Raw genomic sequence first — 20,416 nt, forward strand, 5'->3', positions numbered from 1 at the left:
ATTGTGCTAGATTTGTGGCTTTGTGGAGTTTTACTGAAGATGTTGCATTCTCCAAGCTGAGAAGCCAGCTGGAATCTGTTTGATCAGTCGGCCAGAACAACCGGAGACCCAGCTGTGGTCCACACCAGCTGACACTGAAGGCGTTCCTCTCGGTAAGGTAAAGGAATTCAAAGGTTTCCAGAGAGATCAGGAGTGATAATACGGTCATGGGAAAAGATAAGAGATTCTCCAGAATGAAAGGTCACCCGCCAATATTTTACCTGATTTTCATTTCCTATTCCATTTCCTCTTGGGGGAAACTAGGCCAAACTAACAAATGTCTGATTTATACATAGATTCTACAGCAGTGAATCTTTTGGGGGGTAATGTAACTACTTTGAGAATATGATAAAAACTACAGACCTCTGGGGCACCTGGGTGGCTCAGTGGGTTAAGCCTCTTCCTTTGGCTCAGGTCATGATCTCAAGGTCCTGGGATTGAGCCCTGCATTGGGCTCTCTGCTCAGCAGGGAGCCTGCTTCCCCCTCTCTCTCTCTGCCTGCCTCTCTGCCTACTTGTAGTCTCTCTCTCTTTGTCAAATAAATAAATAAAATCTTAAAAAACAAACAAAAAACAGTGGCACCTGGGTGGCTCAGCTGGTTAAGCGACTGCCTTCAGTTCAGGTCATGATCCTGGGGTCCCAGGATCGAGTCCCACATCGGACTCCCTGCTCAGCAGGGAGTCTGCTTCTCTCTCTGATGCTCTCCCCCCTCATGCTCTCTCTCTCTCTCACTCTCTCTCTCTCAAGTAAATAAGTAAAATCTTAAAAAAAACCAAAAAACTATAGACCTCTTCCTCACAAAGTTGGACTTAAAGACCTACTTCTTATCCTATATTGCTTATCATGTATTATATTGTATTAGAAATTAATTTCCCTTGATAGGGCGCCTGGGTGGCTCAGTGGGTTAAGCCGCTGCCTTCGGCTCAGGTCATGATCTCAGGGTCCTGGGATGAGTCCCACATCGGGCTCTCTGCTCAGCAGGGGGCCTGCTTCCCTTCCTCTCTCTGTGATCTCTTCCCTTCCTCTCTCCTACTGTGATCTCTCTCTGTCAAATAAATAAATAAAATCTTAAAAAAAAAATTAAAAAAAATAAAATAAAATAAAAAAATAATAATTTCCCTTGATAGTTAAACTTCACAAAGAATGAACTTCAATCTAAAAATCAATTCCTAGGTCCAGGTAAAAAAAGGGAAATAAATCCAAAGTGTGAAGCCAACTGAAAAATTTAACATTCCTTTTGATCAAATAAATATTTATATGTAGGCTTCTGCTGTTTGATTTTGAATGGCACATCTAAATTATGGATAACACAACAACTTTGAAATATTAATATGCATGTCCAGTTGACTGTGTCTTTTTAAAAATAGAACAAATGCTGGGACGCCTGGTGGCTCAGCTGCTGCTTACCGCTCAGATCATGATGCTGGAGTCCTGGGATCTGCTCAGCAAGAAGTCTGCCTCTCCCTCTGCCCCTCGTTCCTGCTTGTGTTCTCTCCCTCACTCACTTGCTCACTGTTTCTCTCTCTCAAATAAATAAATACAATCTTAAAAAAAAAAAAAAAAGAAGAAGAACAAGTGCTAAAAACTGAGATTCAGAAAGCAAAATAATGGCCAATAGTATCAGTTCCTAAGGTTGACTTTGACAGAGATGAGTAGGCTTATATCCCAAACATCAGAATTCTTCAAGACCTCTAGAGTTGAATTCAAATCAGATTATTTCTTTTATATTCAATCAGTGAGGTCATTGGCATCAGTTTGAAAAGTCTTCAACTTCAAAACCAAGTCACAGTCATTTAAACTCTTGGTCTGTACTTAACACATTGTTGTGGGTTGAATTATGTTCCTCCCAAAAGATATGTTCAAGTCCTAACCTGTAGTACCTATGAATGTGACTTTATTTGGAAATAGGATCTTTGCAGATATAATCAAGTTAAGATGAGATCATACTTGATTAAGGTAGGCCCTAACCCAACAACTGGTGTCTTTATAAGAAGAGGTAAATTCAGACACAAAGGAGACTCAGGGAGAGGAAAGGACACCATGTGAATGTGGAGGTAGTCATTAAAGTGATGCATCTACAAGGCAAAGAACACCAAAGATTGCCAGCAATTACTGGAAGTTAAGAGACAGGTGTGAACCTCAGGGTCTTCAGAAAGAGGATGGTTCTGCCAGCATCTTGATTTTTGGATTTGTAGCCTCCAAACTGTGAGCGAATACATTTCTGTTGTATTAAGCCACTCTGTAGTACCAAAGGTGAGGAGCTGCTTTAACAAATACCTAAAAATGCTGATGTGGGTTTGGAGTTGAGTAATGACTAGAATTTGGAAGGGTTTTGAGGCTCATGACAGTAAATATCTGGTTGCCTTGAAGAGACTGTTGGTAAAGGTATGGATGTTAAAGGTGACTCTGGCAAGGGCTTGGAAGAAAGTGAAAAGGAAAATAGAGAACTTTTCTGTCATCTTAGAGAATACATATATTGTCATGAAAAGAATTTTGCCAGGACTAACGAGCATTAAATATATTGGTGAGGTCTCAGACTGAAATGAAGATAACATTATTGAAAGCTGGAGAAAAGGTGATACTTGTAAAGTAGCAAAAACTTGGCTGAATCATTTCTCAGTCTATCCTTGCTCTGGAGACAAGGCCATGGAGCTGGACAACATTTTGGTGGATAGATTGGGTGTATAATTCATGGATCCAACCAACTATCTCAACGGAAACCAGTGATAAAGTGCAGTGATTCAGGAAGGATCTGAGAAGAACCCCTGCATATAATTGTGTGGATCTCCTTGATATCCACAGACACCAGCATGGTTCTTGAGATTCTTATATCACCAGAAACACTGCCAGTATGGACTGAAATGGACAGAGAGAACAAAATGAAGGAATCTTTCTGGGAAATTGCATGCAGGAAATGGGGTGACCAGTAGGCTGGTCCACTTGAGGGCTGAGAGACCAGGGCCACCTTAGCTGAGAGGGACTGATGGGGCTTCCATTGGCTCAAGGGACATATTGACCCACAGAATAATTGGGGAACTCTACAAATATTTGGAAGTTAAATAGTCCATATCTAAATAACCCATGGTTCAAAGAAGTCACAAAGGAAATTAGAAAATATTTTAAACTGAATGAAAATGAAACACAACTGGGTGTGGTGAAAAAATAATGAATACTGTTTTTCTGAAAATAAATAAATTAAAAAAAAATGAAACACAACATAAACAATTTTATTAGATGCAACCAAAGCAGTGCTTAGGGGAACACTTATAGCTTTAAAATGCCTAAATTAGAAAAGAAAATCTCTTATCAATAACCTAAGTTTCCACCTTAAGAAGCCTGAAAATGGGCAGCAAACTTAAAAACAAAAAAGCAGAAGGAAAGGAGTAATAATTAGTTACAAATGAAATGGAAAACAGAAAAACAATAAGGAAATATCAATGAAACCAAAATTTTGTTCTTTGAAAATATGAACAAAAATTGACAAACCTTTAATATGCAGAGAAAGAGGGGACATCACTACCAACTCTATAATAATTTAAAAGAATATAAGGGAATACTATGAATAACTTCATGCCAACATATTACACACCATAAGCGTCATGGACAAATTCTTTGAAAAATACAAATTTACTAAAAGTAACTGATGGACAGATGCCTGGGTAACTCAAGTCAGTTAGCCATCTGTCTTCGGCTCAGGTCATGATCCAGGGTCCTGGGATCAAGTCCTGCCTTGGGCTCCTTGGCTCAGTGGGGAGCCTGCTTCTCCCTCTACCTGCCTCTCCCCCTGCTTGTGCTTTCTCTCTGTCCCTGACAAATAAATAAATAAATAAAATCTTTTAAAAAAAAGTGACTGAAAAAGAAATAGAAAATATGAATAAATGTATGAAAAGTAAAGAAGTTGAATTAGTAATGAAAAGTTTTCTAACAAAGAAAATCGCAGGCTCAGATGCTTTCACTAGTAAATTCTGTTGAACAGTTAAAGAATACCAGTCTTAAAAAAAAAAAAAAAAAGAATACCAGTCTTTCACAATCTCTCCCAGAAAACAGAAGGGCCAGTAATTAATTTGATGCCAAGGCAGACAAAGACATCACAGAAAAAGGCAGCTACTGACCAGTATTTCTAACAATATAGATGCGGGGCATCTGGGGAGCTCAGTGGGTTATGCCTCTGCCTTCAGCTCAGGTCATGGTTCCAGGGTCCTGGGATCGAGCCCCGCATCGGGCTCCCTGCTTAGTGGGGAGCCTGCTATCCCCCTCTCTCTGCCTGCCTCTCTGCCTAGTTGTGATCTCTCTCTGTCAAATAAATAAATAAATATTAAAAACAAAACAAACAAACAAAAAACAATATACATGCAAAAGTCCTCAATGAAATATTAGCAAATGAACTTCATTAATATAGGGGTGCCTGGGTGGCTCAGTTAGGTGCCTGCCTTTGGCTCAGGTTAGGATCTCAGCTTCTTGGGATGGAGCTCTGTGTTAGGCTCCCTGCTTGGTGGGGAGCCTGCTTCTTCCTCTCCCTTAGCCCCTCCCTGTTGCTTGTGGATACTCTCTATCTCAAATAAATAAATAAAATATTTTTAAAAATTAACTTCATTGATATGTTAAAAAATTATATATTATAACTCAATGGAATTTATCCTAGTAAGTTGGTTTAATATTCAAAAATAAATTACTAATATTTGAAAATAAATTAATGTGATCAGAGATATAAATAGAGATATAAATATCTCTTTCAATAATGTTTAACAATAATAGAATGAATGAGTATTGGTTTAATCATACCATGTAACATTATTAGAAATGAAATATATACAGTGTACATTTACACAAAACAGTATGAACAGATTTCACAATGATGAATTCATCCAGACTTTAAAAAAATACATATCGAATTCCATTTCTATACAATTCAGAAAGAGGCAAGACCAACTGTATCATGTCAAAGTTCAATGTAGTGGCTATCTTTCAGGGCTAGAGGAGGGTGGTGACTTGAGAGCACAAGGAGACTTCTGATGATGGATAATATTCTGTTTCTTCATCTGAGGGCTGGTAACATGAGTATGTTCAAAAAATAGTATGTGCACTTATTTACTTGTAAAATCAGCATTACTAAGCAATTCTATTTGGCTCTTCTGTATTCACAGCATCAAAACACAGACCAAAATGCACCATTTTTTATTAAAACGCTTCATTTTATTTTCTGAGACTCCATCTACCTATCCTGTCTCGTTCTCTCCCCATCAGGTCTGTATTCCTCTTTTCTTCTCTCTTCAATTTTTCTTCCTACTCACATTTTATCTTTTTTTCCCTACAAATATAATTAGGTGCCTAGTATTTTTATTTTATTTATTTTTTTAAGATTTTATTTATTGACAGACCGCAATAGGCAGAGAGGCAGGCAAAGAGAGAGAAGGGAAGAAGCAGGCTCCCTGCTGAGCAGAGAGCCTGATGTGGGGCTCAATCCCGACACCCTGGGACCATGACCCCAGCCCAGCCAAAGGCAGAGGCTTAACCCACTGAGCCACCCAGGCACCCCAAGGTGCCTAGTATTTTTTTAAAACAAACACCTTTCAATCCTGTTGCCTAGTCCAACCAAGTGTCCTTTCTTTTTCCTTCTTGCACGATTGCATTTCTCAGAAGGAATTACCACCTGTTTTCCGTATCTGATCCTAACACTTCTTACCCCTGGCAAGTAACATTCCACAGATAACATCTCTCAAGCCCTTCCTGTATCCCTCCCCTTAATTCCAGCGTCACCAAAGCTCTGGCCTCCTCCCCTTCTCTGCCCGACTGCTGGTCACCTGTTCTCTCTCCTGAAACACTCTGTTGGCTTTTATGATTGAACCATCTGGGCTTTCCTCCTTCTAGAAGTCTCTCTTTTCTATCTGTTCTTGCTCATCCCACCCCCAAACATAGCTATTTTATAATTTCCTGTTTATTTTCCATACGTTTTCCTTTGGATCTCATCCCCTTCTCCATTTTCAGTCATACTTTCAGATACTACTAAAATTCTAAGTTCACATTTCTAAACGTCTTTTTTTCTTCTCCGTTTTGCCCTTCAATCCAATCCACGCAGTATGTCAGATAGTGCCCCGAAGTACCATTCCTGCCATGTCACCTGAAAATGGCCTGCACTGATTACTAAAAGCATTTCTAATTCCCGAGGCTGGCATTTGAAACTCTCCAAACCTGACCCACCGCATCCCTCAGCCTAGGTTCTAGCCCACGAAGATGGACTAGTTCAGGCCAATGTCCTGAACTTCCCACTGCTGCGCTCTCCCTCAGACCACTCCTCTAAGTCAACAGTGGTCTGGTAAGACTCAGCCTGAGTAGCGCCTTCTTCGATCGAATTATTCTGACTGTCCCGCTACGTGTTCAAGCCCTTGTCCACGACGGCAAGGTCGATCCTCCGCCTGGCCCCCTCGCCAAACCTGGGCTGGGCCCTTCCCCTCAACCTCCACGCGCTCCTCTAGTTAGCTTCTAGAACTGCCACTGGGGATAGCGTGTTTGTGGTGTACGAACGCAGTTTTGTCCTCCTCTTCCCCAGATTTGCAGAGGCAGGGTTCTATTTTTATCTCCTCGGAGTTCCACCAGGCGCGTGCTCTCTATATATTTCTTTTGTCCTCCTTCCGTCGCCTGTCAACCATTTTGAATCGGGGCTGTCCCCACCAGGTCCCACTGGAGACACACTCCCCTCAGCTTCGCTTCTCTCCTCCCACGCCTCGGCGCCCGGCGCCTGCCACAGAGCCGCAGTCCTCCCGGCTTCCTAGAGGGGCGCGCCCGCCCGCACTTCCGGCGCCCGCGTCCCTAGGCTGTTCTGTCGCTCCCTGGGGTCGGTGCGGCAGCCTGCCGAGCGAAGGGTGAGTGAGGCGGTCTGGCGGCGCGGCCGCGCGTGCTTCCCAGATCGCCCCGGTCCGACTTCAGCCCTCCCCGCCGCTTTGCCTCGGCCGTTGCTGCCGCAGGCAGAGCCTGTGGCGGTACCAGGTGGCCACCCCTCCTGGATGCTTCTGTCCGCCCGTCCGTCCGTCAGTCGGTCCATTTCTTCATGCATTTGTCTGTCTGTCTGCTCACCCACCGCCCTAGCGTCCTTTGACTTCCCAAGCACTTACCCGCCGCCTCCTGTGTCCCAGGCATAGGCCGCGCAGTCGGAGAAGAACTGAGGCAGTCTTTCTTCCCACTTAACGCGGCCAGAACTCGCTCTTGAGTCAGGTCTCAGCTGTTCGTCGTAACTTCCCCAGTCTAGCTAGGTTCGACCCTCACGGCCCTTTCCACTTTCCCCTGTATAGTTCTTACCAAGACTAACTTATGTAATTATGTGTCCTTCTGTTTAACGTCTGCCTTCCTACGAAAATCTTAGATTGTATAATGGCAAGGACACGGACTGACTTCAACTCTCTGCTCGGTGCCTCGCGCAGGGCCTGCACAAAGTAGGCATTCTGTAAATATTGTTAAAGAAATGTGTGGGAAAACACAGGACCTCCTCCACAGGGCCACTGGTGTGGTGCGGAAGGCACTTCAGCAGACTACATATCTAAGAGCGTGGACTGTGGAGTCAGACCGATTTGTTTGAGAGCAGTCCAGACTACATCACTTCCACACCATGGGACCTGAGAGAAATTATGTTTCTGTTCAGTAAAACAGTAGAACCTCGACCATAAAGTGCTGTGAAGAGGAAGTGAACAGGTAGACTGTGCTTGATTGTACAATAAAAGCTCAGAGTTCTCTGTTACAACTAAGTAAGAGAACGGTGCAGGTATATTAAATAACAGCCATACTGCCGGAAGCAGTTTTGTCCAAAAAGTGTCCTGGAGGTTCTTGGGTTGCTTGGGTTAAGAGCTAGCTGGGGCCAGGTTCTCACCTCCCAGAGGGAAGGGCCATATTTAAGCTCAGTGCTTCCAGCCCTCCACAGTGGGTTCCCTAGACAGCTCTGTAAACACGGACACTTAGAAACACAGTTCTGGTCCCAAGCAGTCGCCTATGGCCCCCACTGATAAGGCTGCTTTCTCATATTTACACTATGAGAAGGTGGAAGGAGCTCTTCCCTGAAGCAGCAGCACCTCCCCAGGATTCTCTTTTGTGGGGTGATGGAAGAATCACAGGACCTGTGATCATTTTAGTCAGCCTAGCTGGTAAGTTTCCCCAATAAAGCCTATTCTATAACCCATGCCTTGTGATGTGGAATTTTGCCTTTCCCTTGTACCATGTCTGTCATGCACTGAGAACCTGTTCTGGGCCCAGTGTTTTAAAATATGAGTTTTATTATTACGTATGGTGAGGCCAACAGATCAGGAGATGATTGCCATTCAAAAGATAGTTTGTTACTTATAGTTCTCAAGAGGAGCAAGAGGAAGAGGCATGCCATGTCCCACATGGTCATATGGCAAAAATCACAGGTTCAGTCAGGAGACCAGGTGAGGGGAAGTTGGGCAGGAGCCTTTTCTGTGGTTTCCGTGGGATGGACTGGGTGAGGCAGGCTTAGGATTGACTAGTTTGAATAGCTTAAGTGATAAACTAGGTAATAGGTAAACTCTCTGGCTTGTTCCTAAGTTTTTGGCATCTGGCCCTGGTTGCTTAGGGCAGGGGAATGGTGGCCCCTGGATGTGAAAGCCCGGTGCAGGAATTGATGGGGTGTGGGTTCTGGTTGGTGGTTTGCATATGAAAAGCACACTTGAGTTTATTATCCGTAGAAATCTGCATCCCTCCAGTGTAAGCAACGCCCAGATGTCAAAACCCCAGAATAAAAAGCTATGCTTAATACACCAAGCACTACTCTACCTGTCTTATGTTACTTCCAATTCCTGTAATAACAGTGCAATGAAAGTACTATTAACTCCATTTTTAGGAGAGGAAATGGAATCTTAGAAAGGTTTGGTTGGTGACTACTGTCACACAGCTATTAAGGTAGTAAGAGGCTGTACTATGATTCCAAACTGTTGGGTCACTTGACTCCAAAGGTGGTGTTCCTCCTGTGAGCTATGTCATTTTTCTGCAGTCTGAGAAGTGCCATGGAAACATCTTTCAGTCCTTATTAGGCATTTGACATGTTGACCACTTCCTCTTCCTCTTCCACTTCCTCTTTTTTTTTTTCCACTATAATGGTATTCATTCATATATATATATGGCACCTACTCTCTGCTGTGCATTGGGTTGGGTGGTAGGGAATGGTGAACAAAAGTGCTGATGTAACTTAGAGTTGAATCATGGAGAAGACATGTATTAATGCAATAGTCTCACTAAAATATATAAACTGACAAAATGAGAGCAGGGCTCTGAGAGAAAGGAACATAATTTTCTTTAACTCTGTCTCTTATGACTCCTTGACTGATCCAGTCCCGCCTGCACATCAGAGTCAAAGAACGTTTTACAAATATAAAACCAGAGGTTCTGACTCAGGCTGGGGTGCAGCTCAGGCATCTGTAACATGAGATTTTGCCCCCCTGCATTTGCTTTTTAAAAACTGGTCAGAGGAACAGGGTCAGATTTGCAATTTTGAAAAGGTTGCTCTGGTTCTAGTATGAGCAGACAGTGTGTTATTATATAGTGTGACAGGACAGTTAAAAGGATGAAGATGGTAGTGGCAGAGATGGGGAGGGCAGATTCTGGAGACAGGCAATAAGTCATTAGGACTTAATTTGCATTAAATAAAGGAAGGAGGTGTTAGGGATGCTTTCCATTTTCTAGAACATCCAGCCAGGTGGATGTTCCTAATTCCTGAGGGGACCACTGGGAGAGGAGCAGAATTGGAGTGGGAGGAATCATCAATTGGTCATGGATGTGCTATTTTAGGTCCTTTCGTGAAATTCAAGAGGCATTATGGGAGTGAGGAACAGTAAATAGGGCTTGTGCTCAGATAAGAAGTTCGGAGTAGAGATGCCTGTGAGACAGTGAAGACAGTGCCAGACTTAAGGGCTAACCTATGGAACTCTGATGTAGAAGAGGTGGGCCCGTGAAAGATGGAAGAAGGAAGAGACAAGCTTTATGATGGAAAATTTCCCTTCGGCCGCATAACATAGAGGTAAGTTGGTGAGGCATAATATTTATAATAGAAATTTAGTAGCACAAACATTGAAGTTAAAGGGCAAGACCCATGACATAGACCAGTGATCATTAGGCAAAGCACACATATCCATGTGATGTAGCCCTTGGTAAATGCTGTATACACAGTGATACATAGATCTGATGATGCTTTGTTATGGGATTTCTTAAATGGCAATAACCACATAATAAGAACTAAAGAAATGTATTTAGTATTTTTCAAATACTAAAAAATTAAGAGGAAAAATATCCCAGGTTTCTCTGTGTTTATATATGTATGGCAAGAAACAGTTTAGGAAATGTTCACATGTAATTTTGTCATAAATAAACTCAGGAAATGATACCACCATCCTTTCAGTCACCAGTGGCAGGGGAAAACCTATCCTTGACTCCTCTTCCAAACCCTTATCCAGTGTGTCCCCAATTCCTGTCAAATCTCTCATCTTTATCTTTGGCTCCCATAGCTTAGGCCCTCTCACCCAAGTGGTTGCCATAGACCCTTCCTATGCCTTCTCCATACCCCTTCCTGAGTGGGCAGATGGACCCTCCAGCCATTCTAGTGGCTGTGGGGCTCAATGCAAACTCTGCAATACAATCTTCCAGACCCTTGGCCTCCTCTCCCTCTGTGGGTTCCTCCTTTCTCACTATTCCTGAACTATGCCCCAGGCTCTGGCCTATTTGTTGTTGTTGTTGTTTGTGTTTTTCGTTTTTTTTTGGTTTTTGGCTTTTTTAAAAAAAACACATGGGTTCATATCAGAAACATTTGGAGGCACTTATTGAAGTCTCCCACAGAGAATCTGACTCAGGAAGTCTGTTATGGGGTCCCTGCTCCATGGCTGATTCTGAGCCAGAGAGGGCAACCACGAGTCTGGCCTCCCTAAACCACTCGCACCCCTCCTCAGTGCAGTCCTCCCACTGTTGTCTTTCCCTGAATAACCTGATGTGACATCTTCACCCGCTCATTCTTATCAGACTCTTGCTGACGTGTCTTCTCCCGGCAGGCATCTCTCCCTGGTCTTAGTTGTCTCTGTGTCTGCTACCATGCCTGCTTCCCTCTATTCTTGGATTTAACACACTGCATTTGCAGGTTTACTCTAAGGAGTCTTTGAGGACAGAGCTTTTAATCCTGAGAATCCTGTTCAGTAAACTGCCTAGCATGTAACTCAAGTATTTGTTGAAATAATGAGTGAAGGAATTTATTCTCTTTTCTTGGTACTGTTTTAGAACTTGTGACTTAAAGGCAGGAATTCTTTGTACATTTCCTCTGGCCATTCTCCATGACACTTTCCTAACATTTTCACCATCATTTAAAATGTGTAGTATCAACCAAGATGATCCTGGGCTAACCCATTCTGTAATAAAAAACAAGTGCTTTGGAATTGGGCAACCCTAGGTTCGTGTCTCGACTTTGCTATTTACCAGGTTGAAGCCATGGGTAAATTAAATTAATTAACTTTTAAAAATCTCAGTTTCCTCATCAGTAAAATGGGGATGATAATACCTCATAGTAGTATTGTCAAGCCCCAGTAAAATAGTATTTGTAAAGTGCCCGGCCCATAGTAGGTGTTTATTAAGTGCAAATTCCCTTTTGGGGAGACTCATGGCATAATAAAACTCAGTACATTCATTGCAGAGTTTGGTTCTGCTGCTTACAACCTGTGTATCTTTGGTTAAGTTATGTATCTCAGGAGCTTCATTTGGAAATAGACATAATTATGATCTATTAGGGAAATTGTATAAAACATACGTTAAATGTCCAGCTAATGTTGGCATCTAGTAGGTACTCAATAAAATGGTGATGATGATGATGATTCTGCAGTGTTTTTCCTGCTTTCCATGATCCAGAAGTATGATTTATTATCCCTGATACTGACCCTAACATTATTTCTAAAGGTTCAGTTGATTTCAGTGATTCTTAAATTTTCTATTTCCTGAAAAAAAAAATCCTAAATCATCTAAAATGTATTGTTTATCTGGTAGCTCCCTTTTAGTCATTTTTCTTTATAGAGCTATACTCTATGGCAACTTGTCTTTGAAAACCTGCATTTTTTTTCTAAGCCAGTTCTTTTTCCCCTGTGTAACATTAGCATTGTCTATCTCAGGAGTCCCCTGAAGAATCAGAATTCAGAAGGAATCTCTTAGACAAGGGAATCCATTCCCTTCCTGCCTCAACTGGGCAGCATTTTCAGACGGTCTCTGCCCAGAATGTCAGGAAAAGCTGCAGGCCTGGCCTCCCATGCTCCAAAAGAACAAGAAGGACTTATAATTGTGAAGGTTGAAGAAGAGAATTATGTTTGGGGGCAGGACCATGGCCTTCAGGGAAACACCTGTAGCCTGGAGACCTTCCGCCAGCGTTTCAGGCAGTTTGGTTACTCTGATTCTGCTGGGCCCCGGGAGGCCCTGAGCCAGCTCCGGGAGCTTTGCCATCAGTGGCTGAGGCCGGAGGTGAACACCAAGGAGCAGATCCTGGAGCTGCTGGTGCTGGAGCAGTTCCTGGCCATCCTGCCTGATGAGCTGCAGGCATGGCTGCGAGAGCACCGGCCTGAAAATGGAGAGGAGGCCGTCACTCTGCTGGAGGAGCTGGAGAAGGAGCTTGATGAGCCAAGACAACAGGTAAGTAGGTGATGTGTTTGCTTGTTTTATCAATTTTAAGTTAATGGGGAAGCCATTATGAGTGGTCTTGACGTCACCGCTATCAGAGTTATGAAATTCCTGTCTTTTGGGTTATTATTTGTGCACTGGGATCAAGGCACTGGGGCTTTTAATCCTGTTGTTTTCTGTCTAATCATCTGAATTGAGTTTCTGGCTCTAACTGCCTTGCCCATTGTTCTAGGGTTTTTTCCTTCTGTATCCTCAGAATCATAGTGCTGGTACTTGATTACTCCTAGGACACGGTTCATGGCCAAGGAATGATCTGGAAGGAAATGACTTCCAAAGGAGCACTGAAGTCTCTGAGTATCCAGCTCCAGCCTTTGGAGAACCAGTGCAAGAGTGAGACTCAGGAGTGCCAGGCTTCCCATGAGAGAGGTGAGGAATTGCAGTCTATTTGGGGCTGAGGATGATGGTACGGATATCAGCTGTGACATAGTGCATTTTCTTGACAGTCGCTTGTGGCTGTCATTAAGTATGGTGGAACGGCCCCCTCCTTGCCTTGAAATATTCTTCCATTGGCTGTGCCTAGAATCTAAAATTCCAATATAATTTCTAACTTTGGGTTAAGAATTAAGGTCTTCAATAAAAATTCTCTAATACCCATAATAGTCAAAGACCAATATACTGTGTTTTTAAGTATTATGGACCACTGGCAAGGCAATTCCCAAAAGGGAGATGAATTATGTATTAGTAGCTGAAATACATAGTAATTTATTTTTTTTTTTTTTAAATATTTTATTTATTTATTTGACAGACAGAGATCACAAGTAGGCAGAGAGGCAGACAGAGAGAGAGGAGGAAACAAGCTTCCTGCTGAGCAGAGAGCCCGATGTGGGGCTCGATCCCAGGACCCTGGGATCATGACCTGAGCCGAAAGCAGAGGCTTTAACCCACTGAGCCACCCAGGCGCCCCTGAAATACATAGTAATTTAGACAAGGAAGTTCAATATTAAGAATTATGGACTATAATGGGGTTAATTACTGAGTGGTTAAAAAAGAAGAAAGAAACAACTCTAAAGAATACAGGAATAACACATGTAGGGAATCTTCAGGGCTGAGGCCAAACACCCAAGGAAGGCACAAATCTGTAAGAGAAATATCTTCCTAGACGGCATCTCACTGCCTCTGATTCAATCTGCTTCTTCCCATCTCTCTGGTCATCTTAGCACATTTCTCTCGACATTTTTCAGTTTCTCCACATTCATTTGATATACAGGGATCAAACAAAACAAAACAAACAAAAAAACAAAACAAAACCCAAACCTCTAGTGAGGATCTGATTAATTTAAAATACACGATAGGTTCATTTCCCAGCTCTTATCTGTTGTACTCCATATGCTTTTGTTCCTTCCCAGTAGCACATTACTGTTGTGGACTGATAGATCTCATTGTGCTCATCTCTTTTTAGTCTTAGGGGTCTTGGTTAGCCCTGCCTCTGAAGAATTAATGTAGAGCATGTCACATCTTTCACCCAGATTGTGAGATTTAAATCACTGGGAGGATCTACCTTGCAAGGATTTTAAGAGTCACCATGTCATTTTTACAACCTTATATCCTGGGTTATAATTTTCCCATAGGTACTTCACTATCCTAACAATAGATCTTCCTAACAATAGATCTCCTAGATCTCTCCAGAAGAAGAACCTGAGATACGGAGATCTGGGTGCATGTGATTTATTTAATTTTTTTTTTTTTTAAGATTTATTTATTTATTTGACAGAGAGAAAGAGATCACAAGTAGGCAGAGAGGCTGGCAGAGAGAGAGGAAGAGGCAGGCTCTCTGCTGAGCAGAGAGCCCTGTGCAGGGCTCAATCCCAGGACCCTGGGATCATGACCTAAGCTGAAGGCAGAGGCTTAACCCACTGACCCACCCAGGCGCCCCAAGGATGCATGTGATTTAAAGGAAGCAGTGCTCTTGAGGAGAAATCTGTAAAGGAATGAGAGAAGCAGGGTTAGGAAGGGAAGAGATCAAGCCATGATGTGGTCTTGGGTAAAGTCTAGCCTTGGCTTAATATCCTAATCCCTGCCCCACTCCCCTTGAGCATAATGGCACTGCTGAATTGTCCCTTCTTACGGCATGGGTGGGGTGGGGGAGAGGCAGTAAGGATATAAATAACATCCTGGGCCAGATGGTTCTCATCAGCCAGGGCAACTTTCCAGAGAAGGCGGCAGCTGTGGGTATTAGGAACCAACACTCCCAGCAGCTGGGGGAAGGAGGCACCAAGTTCATAAAGCAGGTCTGGATGGGCAGTGCAGCATACATCTACATAATTTTAAGGCTAAAAGCATGTTTGTTAATGTGCATTTAAAGCCACATCCCTAGGCAAAAGGCTTTTAGACCACACAGGTCTCTGTCAATACTAGGGGACATAGGGAAAAACTGCAGGCCTTGATGTTGAGCATCTTTGAATCCTGGCTCTTCCAGCTATGAACTCTGTGGTCTTACAAAGGTGCTGTTGCCTCTCTGAGCCTTCGTTTCCTGATCTGTAAAATGCAATCAGGTTTAAAGGACTACTGGGAGGATGAAAGTAAATGAACAGTTTTTTAGGTTTTCCTCCTCAAAATAATTCTGTTTTCCTCAGCCATCATCTAGTCGTCTCCTTCTGAGTTACCAGAAATCTAGAAACAAGAGGGGCTGGTTGTGAGAGCTGAAAGTTTGGCTCCAGGTTGTTGCATCTGTCTCTTTGTTTCCATCTGCCTTTGACCATTTGCACATGAGACAGTGAGCATATAAGACTCCCACCTGACCCCAGAATGAGTCAGGAAACCACAACATTCCTTTTCTTATGCTCTGAGTGTCTTATTCTGTTTGCTTATAATTGTTTGATCTAGAACTTGCAATTGCTGTAATGCATTCTTGTTCCTGCTTATGTAAGTCTGCTCAAGTTTACTCTGAAAGAATTTCCTAGTCCTATATTCTCTCCTACTTTTCTAGGAGCACCATTTTTTCAGGTTTCTTAGACTTCTTTTTTTCTCCTGAACACTCCCTATTCTCTTTTCCTTTCCCTCATTACCAAAAAACACATCTTCTCCTCTAACCCAGGATTGTCTCCTAGCTTCTTGGTCTCTCACTGCTACTTCTCTTTACCACCATCTCCTGCAACTAATGTCTTACCCTGCTCACCATCCCTCCTCTCCACTGCTGACTCTCATTCTATGTCTCTCTTACTCTCTGAGGGTGCCATAGGCCACTTCTCTAAATTCTAGATTGGGAAGCTAGTTCTTTTTTTTTTTTTTTAAAGATTTTATTTATTAATTTGAGAGAGAGAGAGAGACAGAAATAGAGACAGAGAGCAGGAGTGGGGAGGAGAGGGAGAAGCAGGCTCCCCACTGAGCAGGGAGCCCGATGCAGGGCTTGATCCCAGGACTCTAAGATCCTGACCTGAGCTGAAGGCAGACACTTTACCAACTGAGCCACCCAGGTGCCCTGGGAAGCTAGTTCTTAAGAGTTTTCCTCCTTTTTAGGAAATACCCATTTCATTTGGGTAACTTTCAATTCCAGTTATAATAGATTTCTTTCTTCCAGTATGGGGATCCAATGACACTAGTATTTCTGTTCACATTTTTAGATGGCAAGCTGGCAAGTGACAAGGTATTAATAACAAAACAAGAAATTATTGAATGTGTAGCGTCAGCGGCCATGATATCCCCAGGAAGACTTCCTGGGGAAACTCCTTCACAACAGGTAGTTGGAGAAGCTTTGGGAGGTCTGGACAACTTTGAGAAGCCAAAAGGAACTGCTGCAAGGAGCAAAATGAGTCCACTTCCTTCCCAGGAAAGACATCTTAGTCTGGCAACCTTCAACAAGAAAATCTCCACTGAAGAGTGTGTCCTTGAATGTAACCAGAGTGAAAGGACTCTCAGTGTGAACTCAAATGTCTTCACACGACAGAGAGTTCATGCTGGAGGAAAGGTCTACGAGTGCTTGGACTGTGGGAAAGCCTTTTGCCAGAGCTCGAAGCTGATTAGACATCAGAGAATTCACACTGGAGAGAGGCCTTATGGATGTAAAGAGTGTGGCAAAGCTTTCAGTTTGAGCTCGGACCTTGTTAGACATCAGAGGATTCATAGTGGTGAAAAGCCCTATGAATGTTGTGAATGTGGTAAAGCTTTCAGGGGTAGCTCGGAGCTCATTAGACATCGGAGAATTCACACCGGAGAAAAACCGTACGAATGTGGTGAATGTGGGAAAGCCTTCAGCCGGAGCTCAGCCCTCATTCAGCACAAGAAAATTCACACTGGAGACAAAGGCTATGAGTGTACTGAATGTGGTAAGGCTTTTGGTAGAAGCTCTGTCCTTATTGAACATCAAAGAATTCACACTGGAGAAAAACCTTATGAATGTAACGAATGTGGAAAATCCTTCAATCAGAGCTCAGCCCTCACGCAGCACCAGCGAATCCACACTGGGGAGAAGCCTTATGAATGTAGCGAGTGTCAGAAAACATTTAGGCACAGGTCAGGCCTTATGCAACACCAGAGAACTCACACAAGAGTTTAACTCTTGAGTAAGGACTGTACAATTGTGTAATACCAAGGATTTGGTGAGGTTCCCACCAAAGTGAGAAGTCTCCTGAGAGCAGAGTTTCTGTCCTTCCCGTCTAAGTCAGTACATGCTGTACAAGCAGATCCACACAAAGATGGTTGTTGATGTGCTGAATGGGCACCTTCACAGTAAAGCCAGGTCTGGGGCAAAGATCCTGAAAGAGCTCCTTCTGAGATGGGCTGAGAGGTGGTGCCTCCAATGGCAAGGATCTCTGTGCAGCAAGAAGAGCGTGCATTTGGCAGCTGGAGGCATGGGCAGAGAGTCATTCGGTTCTCTAAAGTATTCAATTGTGAGGCTGTGAAATGTTCAATCATGCCCTGGATCAGTTTATAGTTCATTCTGTGCCCTTGCCAGCTCTCTTCTCGACCCCGAGCTTCCTGAGGTCAGTTTATTGTGTACCTGCTGTGTGCCAGCCATTGGGGCAGACATAGCATTGCCCTCTCAGAGTTGAGAACTAATAAAATACAGATATAGATATAGATATAGATATAGATATCTATCTATCTATCTATATATATATGGCAAGTAATTACAGTAATTACAGAGTGGTAAGTGGTAAGTGCTTTGGTGGAATAATCTAGGATTCTGTCAAAACACATGGCAGGGGCACCTAACCTGGTCTGCTAGTTACTGAAGTCTTCCTCAATGTGATGAAATCTCTGTTGGGAAATAAAAGGTTGGTATAAGCTGGGTCAAGGCTAGAGGGAAGAAAACATTACAGACAGGTTATGACACATACGAAGGCATGGAGAGAGGATCTAGAGATGTCTCTTCACGAGGACTCCTCTAGCAGGAATGTGTTCATGTAGACCCTGGTTTGGAAGCCAGGACATGTGTTGGTTCCTCACTTCCTGTTCATAATCAGTGAGTTGGGTAGCCTATCCCAGACCCAGAGTTACCTAAAGACCTTGAGGGACTCAGGAGAGTTAGTGTGATGATAGACTTTGCTGCATTGTATGGAAAAAGGCATGTAGGTACGCCAAAGAAAGAAAAAATGTTGGAGGCTAGAGGGACAATGTTGGTGTCCCATAACCCTAGGGCTCAGGAAATGGGAAGCTGACAGGAGCCTGGGAGTGGGAGGCATGCCTTCCCAGGATCCACTATTCCTCATTTCCTGTCATCTCCTTACATCAGGCTGGAAGATACTAAGCTACTTGAAGGCAATGAGTACTTATTGAATTATGTCCTTAGATTCCTTAAAACTCTGTTTATCTGGTAATTTTTATTTTGGCAGTTTTAATTAGCCCACCATTAACTGCTGAAGGCAATTCATATGTAAGAGAAGGTTTGATTTCTAAGATATCCTGATTTCCCTTCCAGATACTATCTCTTTTGAAGACTTGGTGATCAAAGATGTTTTGGGTAATAGGGAGGTGAAATTGGCTGGGGGGGGGCAGTATTTGTATCCACAGGTTGGACGATTTTCATTGAGTGAGTCAGTCGGAATTCTGGAGAGACCCTTCAAATGGATGGAGTTGCTTTTCCTCTAGGTGACAATCAGATGATTTCATGTTTTTAATTTTACTTAATAGGTTTTTTCTAGTTTGTGCATTAATTGTAAATGTTGATAATATAGAAAATGAGAGGGGTGCCTGGGTGGCTCAGTGGGTTAAAGCCACTGCCTTCGGCTCAGGTCATGATCTCAGGGTCATGGGATCAAGCCCTCATTCAGGCTTTCTGCTCAGCAAGGAGTCTGCTCCCCCTGCCTTCTCTGCCTGCCTCTCTGCCTACTTGTGATCTCTGTCAAATAAATAAATAAATAAAATCTTAAAAAAAAAGCTTTTAAAAAAATATAGAAAATGGGAAAGTAGAAGTCACCCTCAACCCCACCACCCATAAAAATACTGTTAGTATTTTGCAGTTCTATAATTTTTTTTTCTTTCCTCAGTCCTAGTATTTTTTGGTAAAAATCGTGTTTGGTAAATCATTTTTAGTAACTGATTTTAACATTTATACTTTCAATATATACTTAAACTGTTTAGTATTAGAATGTAATACAAGATGTATTGTAATAAAATTGGAATCTTAAGGTTTGTTTTGAAATGACTTGTTCAGGAATAGGAAGCCTAGTAACACAAGAGGAGGTGTGCTGGGAGAAAGGGGGAGGGAATTGTGGCAAGAAATCAGGGAATGGGTATGCTTAGCTTTTGTTTTCTTGTCCAGGTGTCTGGAAACATGCCTAGTCCCTTGCGCTGCAGTTCACCAAGTGAAGACACAAAATTTAGGGGCAGCTGGTTGAGAAACCATGGGAAAGAGAACAAGTAGCCTCTTTAAACACACATACACATTGTGTCCCCTCCTTTAGGAGCAGGAGCCTCAGAGACTGCCATAGACCTTCCCTTCTCTCTCAGCAGGTCAACAGAAACATGTGCAGAAAAACCCTAAAACCCTTTAGATTTGTGATCCTTTGCACCAGCCAACAAGAGTGTTGCAGATGGTAAAGTTACTGAGTAGCAATGTGTGTTTCTGATCCCTCAGGAAGCAGGGAGCAGATGGTATCAATGGGGTCTGGCCATAGAGCTCACCCTTCCTCTTTGTAGAAATGCTCTCCAGGTCAGTTTCTACTGCATGGGAAATATTCTAATTGGCAGTTCCCTGACTTGGAAGATTCACTTAATGGGGCAACAGAAGCAGAGGATTTCACAGGAGAGTTTGGAGACCCCACGGTCAGATTTACTTAAATTTCCAGTCTCCAGCTGAACAGAATTGCAGTCTATGGAAATGAGGAGGGAGGAGAGAGGTAGTAAAGTGTTATTAAGCAACCTGCCTATATTGCACATCTTTTTTTTTTTTTTAAAGACTTATTTATTTGACAGGGAGAGAGAGAATCATAAGTAGGCAGAGAGGCAGGCAGAGGAGGGGGAAGCAGGCTCCCTGCTGAGCAGAGAGCCTGATGTGGGGCTCGATCCCAGGCCCTGAGTTCATGACCTGAGCTGAAGGTAGAGCCTTAACCACTAAGCCACCCAGGCACCCCAAATTGCACATCTTTTATTTATTTATTTATTTTAGATTTTTATTTATTTGACAGAGATCACCAGCAAGCAGAGAGGCAGGCAGAGAGAGAGAGGAGAAAGCAGGTTCTCCACGGAGCAGAGAGCCCGATGCGGGGCTCGATCCCAGGACCCTGGGACCATGACCCGAGCC

The 20,416-nt window shown here is 43.0% G+C and overlaps 1 protein-coding gene and 1 long non-coding RNA gene across 9 annotated transcripts; one reads left to right on the forward strand and one right to left on the reverse strand.

Moving 5' to 3' along the window:
* Positions 1 to 5,973: 5,973 nt before the first annotated feature.
* On the reverse strand, positions 5,974 to 7,243 carry LOC309848234. The gene is made up of 2 exons (XR_014302907.1): positions 7,149 to 7,243; positions 5,974 to 6,885 (listed from the first exon to the last, which is right to left on the reverse strand). It is a non-coding gene; the product is annotated as an uncharacterized lncRNA (long non-coding RNA).
* Positions 6,826 to 19,050, forward strand: ZSCAN30 (zinc finger and SCAN domain containing 30). 8 transcript variants are annotated; one of them, XM_082699540.1, is made up of 6 exons: positions 6,852 to 7,722; positions 8,065 to 8,168; positions 9,826 to 10,054; positions 12,177 to 12,687; positions 12,963 to 13,101; positions 16,296 to 19,050. In XM_082699540.1, the coding sequence occupies exons 4-6, from the start codon at positions 12,280 to 12,282 to the stop codon at positions 17,225 to 17,227; spliced, it is 1,479 nt and encodes a 492-aa protein (XP_082555666.1). In that variant the 5' UTR covers positions 6,852 to 7,722; positions 8,065 to 8,168; positions 9,826 to 10,054; positions 12,177 to 12,279; the 3' UTR covers positions 17,228 to 19,050. The 8 variants fall into 8 exon arrangements, with proteins under 8 accessions (XP_082555671.1, XP_082555664.1, XP_082555669.1 ...); XM_082699541.1 differs by having other exon boundaries at positions 6,879 to 6,899; XM_082699538.1 differs by having other exon boundaries at positions 6,851 to 8,168; positions 9,973 to 10,054; positions 12,162 to 12,687.
* The last annotated feature ends 1,366 nt before the right edge of the window (positions 19,051 to 20,416 follow it).

Source organism: Mustela nivalis (assembly GCF_964662115.1).
Source record: "Mustela nivalis genome assembly, chromosome: 14".
Classification (NCBI taxonomy): domain Eukaryota; kingdom Metazoa; phylum Chordata; class Mammalia; order Carnivora; family Mustelidae; genus Mustela; species Mustela nivalis.

What these genes read in the sequence shown, in the direction of transcription:
- ZSCAN30 (XM_082699545.1), top strand. Translation starts at nt 12,280, where the DNA reads ATGTCAGGAAAAGCTGCAGGCCTGGCCTCCCATGCTCCAAAAGAACAA. An exon ending in TTGATGAGCCAAGACAACAG is followed by an intron (nt 12,688 to 12,962) that starts GTAAGTAGGTGA and finishes GATTACTCCTAG; the next exon opens with GACACGGTTCATGGCCAAGG. An exon ending in CCAGGCTTCCCATGAGAGAG is followed by an intron (nt 13,102 to 16,295) that starts GTGAGGAATTGC and finishes TCACATTTTTAG; the next exon opens with ATGGCAAGCTGGCAAGTGAC.